Raw genomic sequence first — 6,366 nt, 5'->3', positions numbered from 1 at the left:
CATTCATCTTAATGTTTTTGTCTTCCATTTAGCTCAATGATTCAATCATCAGGCGAGAGGGCAGCAATGAGCAGGGAACCGCGCCCGCCATGCGCGGGCTGCAAGTTCCTGCGCAGAAAATGCCAGCCCAACTGCATCTTCGCCCCTCACTTCCCCTCCAACCAACCCCACAAATTCGCCGACGTGCACCGAGTCTTCGGAGCCAGCAACATCGCCAAACTCCTCAACGATTTGCCTCCCAACTTGCGCGATGACGCGGTGCTATCCCTCGTCTACGAAGCCCAGATGCGGCTCCACGATCCCGTCTTCGGCTGCGTGGGCATCATACTCGTGCTGGAGGATCAACTGCAGAGGCTCAAGTCCGATCTGTCGCGCGCGTGGGGGGAGCTGATGGGGTTGGAGATGGCTGCGGGGATGCAGGAGCAGCAAAGGATGATGATGATGATGATGATGATGGCGGCGAGTGGCAGCGGGGCGGTTGATGATTCCGGTTTAGTGACCGGTGGTTCGTTTGGTGGGCAGCTGGGAGTGGCGGAGGCTGCCGGAGGAGATGATGAGGGGTATTGTGGAGGTATTTTATTTAAAATTTTATATACAAGTGAGAATATATTAATAAGTGAAACTTCACATTCATGGTTGTCCCTGTTTTTTCGGACTCATAGAATTGAGATTAAGCTTGAGCTCGATCCCGATTAATCAAGTAAGTTTAAGCTCAAATCTAAGACGGTTCTAACTTCACTCATTTACACTTAGTTTTATTAGAGAATTTTCCATCCGGACGATCAATCTCTGACAGTCATGTCACCATTCACGTCATGGACAGACGACGTGGCTGCCAGTGGTTGGTCGTCTAAACGGAATATTTTTCTAGTTTTAAGGCTTTATCATGATTTTAAGGTGTTCATAGTTAGAGGCCTAAATAATAATAATAATAATAATGAAATAAATCCAAATTATAATAGTTTAATCTTCAAATAGATTATTTGTTTTGGTATCATTATTTTGTTAGTGAAGATTAAAGTAACAAAAGTTTTAATTATTATAAAAAAATCAACCATTTTCTTGCAGAGAGCATTTAGCATAGACTTGAGAAATAAATTTAATAATTTTTTTGGGATAGTTAGATAAAGACCACCTGAAAGATTGATATTTTCAGATTAGCCACCCAAGTGATTTTTTTGAACTACTGAACTGAAGTATTTACGCGTGTCACGATCAAATTATTGAAAATTTTATAAAAATGAAACATACAGGCTGGGTCTTTACATGAATTTTGATATTTGAGTGAAATTTAAAAAAATGAAGGAAATAGGGTGGTTGATTTGTAAATAGAAAGTTTTGGTAATTATTGAAAATTTTATAAAAATGAAACATACAGGTTGGGTCATTACATGAATTTTGATATTTGAGTGAAATTTTGAAAAATGGAGGAAATAGGGTGGTTGATTTGTAAATAGAAAGCTTTGGTTATACATTAAAGTTTGATATTTATATTTATAACACATTGATGTTATAAATCGCTACATAAAAATCAACAAAATGATATCTTTGATGTGATGTTAAAGATTTGATTGTTAAGACTATAAAGTCTGAGGTTTAAGCGCTAAATATACAAATTCATAAGAATTAATTATGTTATGTACATATGCAAATATCCCCTTTTTAATGACTAATTTTATAATTTTTTTTTAGTTGCAGGAGTTGGGGATTATCTCCCATAGCTGAAGTGAGGAAGCCGATGAAGAGGCTTACATGCACTTCTACTGCTACTTGTAAACCTTCTTTCTCCTCCAAGTCCATTAATGGTTCCCAACCTCTCTTTTTAGCAATTTTCTTAGGTGAATTTCCATATGAATATTAAGTACTTTATAAATATAAACTAATTTTGATTTTAGCAAATTTAAGTCTTATTTCTATGTTTGTTTGTTAATAAATGATTGTGTTGGATGATTGCATTAATGACTATGTTTATCATGTTAACATCGACTTTAGTAGAGTATCATGGTAAGGAAGACATATTACATGTGTTACATGTATGTGCAGAGCGGATCTGGCATACGTGATAAAATAAATTTGTATGTAAAGTGTAGCAGTGAATATGAATACTTGGATGAGCATTCAAAAGCAAGATATCTTAGTAGAGATGCTTACAATTCTTTGCATGATATTATCATTGAGGGTTTTATTTTTGAAATCAAGTGATATGTAGCTATTAAGGGAATGCATACCCATGTGTAATAATCATAAATAAAAGAAAATATGCTCCAAATAAACCATCATAGGTGTGTAAAGCCGAACTGGTTGGCACTTCAGTTGGCAGCGGTGTTGTAAGTACCTTGGTGCTCGGGTTTAAGACTCGCCTTGAATAACACATTATCAGCTTGGGGGGACTGCAAATATTGCAGTCCATCTTTAAGAGAAAAAAAACCATGAATTGAGGTTGCAAGATTTTATACACTTGTTTGCATTTAAAAATTATTGAAGTGCATTCCATGAAAGACATGTATATATGCGTATAGTCCTAATACAAGTTTATAGGATTGTTCATACTTAAGGCATAAAATTGGAAGAACATGCCCTGAAAGTCTTGCATATGTGGTGTATGATTTTAAATTTTAGTTTAGAGGATTATACACACTATTCTATAGAATAAAAGTTAAAGAACTTCCCTCAAAATAGCTTTATTGAGGTGCATATACCCTAAAATTGATTTTATAAAATTTTAATCACATGTCCAACACAAAGGATGGAAAAACTTACCCTAGAACACATGTATACATTTATGTAAAACTCATTAATTAAATTTGCATTGTTTACACGTGATCTCACACCTTCCTAATTTTGTGGAAAAAATAAAGTGATACAAGTGTAAGTGGGCGACAATCAAGATAAGTTAAAATAACAAATTCTTCAGCATTTAAACTTGATGTTAATGAGTATGATGTTCATCTTATTTGTCACTTCCCAATAAGTGTTGGATTTATGGTCACACATGTAACAGATTATGATTCATGTGAAACAGCAATATCAGAAACATATGCACTCTCTGGTAATATACGTTAAAGTATAACCAATTCAAGGAAATATACCAACAAATGTGAGTAAGCTAGTAAGTTTTCATGAATCACAATAATGTCTTATTAGATGAGTCAAGAGTCAACAGAGCTTAATTGTGTGATTCAAATGTGAGTGCATATTTTGTAAAAGCATAAAATTTTATATTTTAGATTATTTGTGCATTAGATTAATGAAATGTTATTATTTTTTACATGCAGGCCAACTACTTCAAGGCCTAACCCATTGATGCTAGCACGTCAAAATATAGTATGCTCACACAAATAGAATTTTTTAATGAGCCTAAACTATATAAAAGTTACTCACCAAATATATGCATCCATGAGCAGTATGTGAGAAAAAATATAAAAAACAGATGATAGTTTATCTGGCCAAACTCTAAATAAAGTGATTCTAATGATTTAGATAATTTAGACATTATAGATTCAACCAGGTTAAGAAGGAATGACATATTACATGATGTTGCATTAAATAAATTTCTTAATCAAATTATATCTAATAATGATTTTTCTCAATTTTATCAAAATGCTCAAATGTGGGATGCATATGTTAATTTTGATGGTCCTTTTGACCATCATATAGAAAACACGAAGAGTTTAGTTTCTTTTAATTTGCATGTTGGTATGATCTTACAAAAAAAATTTGTATTACATAAGACCTTAAATACATGATCCATTAGCAATATATTGAATATAAGAGATTCATTTTAAATATATCTAAATTATCAATTACATATGCTCATCATGATTATGTAATAAGACATTAGGGGTGGTATTCATATGCTACAAAAAAATAAGCTTTAAGAGATGCATGGCGTGTCTCAACCATTATATGTCTACATATATGTAGTCATTCAAGTATGCAAAAGAGATCACAAACAATGAACTTCTAAATTTATTTGTCATTTTATAATTCTATGCATACGTCACCAAATAGATATAAAATTAAGCAAAATAATTGGGCATACTGAAGCCAAATTTAGCTTGAGTCATATATATGAAGACTTCGGATGTAAGGTGAAATAAAATTAGAATAATATTTAGTAGTTGAGAAGAGTAATATAAGCATTTGTATCATTTTATGGAATTTATCAGAAATATAACGACCAACTCTATTTATAGAATTAATTTTACCCCAGCATCATTTTAAAAGTTTGTTTTGGATTTTTGAACCATCACTTTGAGGCTGGTGCCACTGTTGTCTAGTGTTAAGTCTTAATGGTACATTTTTATTAGAAAAGCATAGAGGAATACTCTTAATTGATATTGGTATCAATGCTAATAACAGTCTATTCTCACTTCAATTGTATAGTTCAGTCTAAATCAAATGATTCATGGATGTGATTTTTACGTAACCTGCATTCCTCCATTGAAAGCATTAGGTCAAGACAAGATCTTTGTATGGTGTTAGATAAGCATTCTGGTTTGATCCGTGGTTGCAGAGGCCTTTTCTTGGACTGGACATCATAATTATTTTTGTTATTTATGGGAGACTTTTAAGAAATATGTGCACCAAAAGAGACTAAAAGATGCAGATCTGTTAGAAAATGTATGCTACTGAAAAAACAAACTTTAATAATTTTACTTTGCAAATGTATGGTTTTTTTAATGTAAAAAAGGAATGTCCCGACATTATTAAGTAATTTTAGCGTCGGAACATTCTGACGCTATTCTGGTGCTATTGGGTTGATTTATCCTCGGAGCTTGATGCAAATCTTCTGTGTCAAAATTTTCAATCTTAAAACAACGTGCGACGCTAAATGGATGTAAATCGGACACTAATTTTGCATCGAATTTGAGTCTGACGCTAATCCGTATCCTGTAGTCTACAGGCTTCTCTTTTTTGTTTTAACTTTAATATGTACGCAATATTTAAATGAGTGCAAGAAATTTGTAAGATTCCAATAAGTTAGATCTGACTAAGTTAAGTTTACACCTTTGTGAGGGCAGTCCGGATCAAGAGCTTAGCATGCTCGACTCCTCCTCGAGTAGATATTTGGTTGTAAGGTTTCACAGAGTTTTGTTCAGGATTCGAGCAGATTTTATGAAGCATTTCAGCAGGGCGTTAGCAAGTTTTAAGGCTTTCTATGAGCTGTCTAGCAGCAGGATTCCAACAACATTTCAAATGGATTCAAGAGCTGATTCATTGTTGATTTGATATAGGTTTGGGTGGTATTAAAGGGGCTGTTTGGTGGCTTATTTGGAGGCTATTTGGTGGCAAACTTTTGGCAGGAAGATCCTCTAAATTAATAAATTTATGCATGCAAAGATTGAAGTTTATATGCTGGATATGCAAATGGATAAGAATTGAGTGATATGCATGCAAATATTTAATTTTTTGCGAGGGATATGTAAAAACATAAGAATAATGTCATGTGCAATTCTTATATTAAATTCCAACGTAAAACAGTCAAACTTCAATCAAATTTCCGGAATCAATGAATAATACACAAATGAATCGTATTTTGGGATATCCAAGCCTCTATGAGATCATTTATGTATTTACCACGCAATTCCTCTGCATTCGCATATCTGAAATTTAGATTTTAATATTCCAATTTTTATATCAAATCTTAAATACAATGTAATTGACTTTAAAAAAAAAACGAAGCACGCATCTTCAAAGATAGTTTGATTATAACAATATGAAACTCAAGTGAAGTTGTTAGATATGCAAATACATAGGAGTCATGTGGTATGTACCTAAAAACTCCCTCCTTTGTTTGCCTTTTAAACGCAAAAGAGATGATTGAAAAGAAATGTCAGCAGTATAACTGATGTGATACATATGCATGATCTTTCCAACACAAATGAAATTGAATGAGGCAAATTCACAAGAAAAATCAAGGTATGGAATTTAATTCAAGCAATATGAAATCCATCACATTCTCCACAAGCATTTTGTTAGATAGGTGGAATGAGGTCATAAAGCCTATGCAAGAATGCATAACTTAGATGATCAAAAGCAACCACATATATAATTTGTCATAATTTACACAAACATTTCAGTTGAATGAGTAATTTAGACATCCAACACGTTTACATGAAGAGAAATTAAGAAAACATACTTACTTAAGAAATACATGTATACCTTCACGAGGTGGATTAAGGTGGGCCATTTCGCTCATTCGACTCCTCTTTATATAACCTTTACTGCAATTACAAAATTACCGTGCTCTTCCATCTGGCCCTTGTCTGGTATATATGAGTCGTACCTAACAAACATATAAGGTATGTCTGACGGCTAGAGAGATGGGGGAGGAGTGGGAGTGAGGTGGGTGGCTGTTGGTGG

General features: G+C 33.6%; 1 protein-coding gene and 1 long non-coding RNA gene across 3 annotated transcripts; one reads left to right on the top strand and one right to left on the bottom strand.

Moving 5' to 3' along the window:
- The first annotated feature begins 6 nt into the window (after window positions 1-6).
- LOC110036928 (LOB domain-containing protein 6-like) lies at window positions 7-1,899 on the top strand. 2 transcript variants are annotated; one of them, XM_020741490.1, is made up of 2 exons: window positions 7-571; window positions 1,699-1,899. In XM_020741490.1, the coding sequence occupies exons 1-2, from the start codon at window positions 37-39 to the stop codon at window positions 1,719-1,721; spliced, it is 558 nt and encodes a 185-aa protein (XP_020597149.1). In that variant the 5' UTR covers window positions 7-36; the 3' UTR covers window positions 1,722-1,899. The 2 variants fall into 2 exon arrangements, with proteins under 2 accessions (XP_020597149.1, XP_020597148.1); XM_020741489.1 differs by having other exon boundaries at window positions 1,693-1,899.
- A 245-nt stretch (window positions 1,900-2,144) lies between these two features.
- LOC110036930 lies at window positions 2,145-6,360 on the bottom strand. Its single transcript, XR_002295278.1, has 2 exons — window positions 6,166-6,360; window positions 2,145-2,410 (listed from the first exon to the last, which is right to left on the bottom strand). It is a non-coding gene; the product is annotated as an uncharacterized LOC110036930 (long non-coding RNA).
- Between the last annotated feature and the right edge of the window lie 6 nt (window positions 6,361-6,366).

This window comes from Phalaenopsis equestris, unplaced genomic scaffold (assembly GCF_001263595.1).
Source record: "Phalaenopsis equestris unplaced genomic scaffold, ASM126359v1 Scaffold212740, whole genome shotgun sequence".
Classification (NCBI taxonomy): Eukaryota; Viridiplantae; Streptophyta; class Magnoliopsida; order Asparagales; family Orchidaceae; genus Phalaenopsis; species Phalaenopsis equestris.
This window is presented reverse-complemented; position numbering and strand designations above follow the sequence as displayed.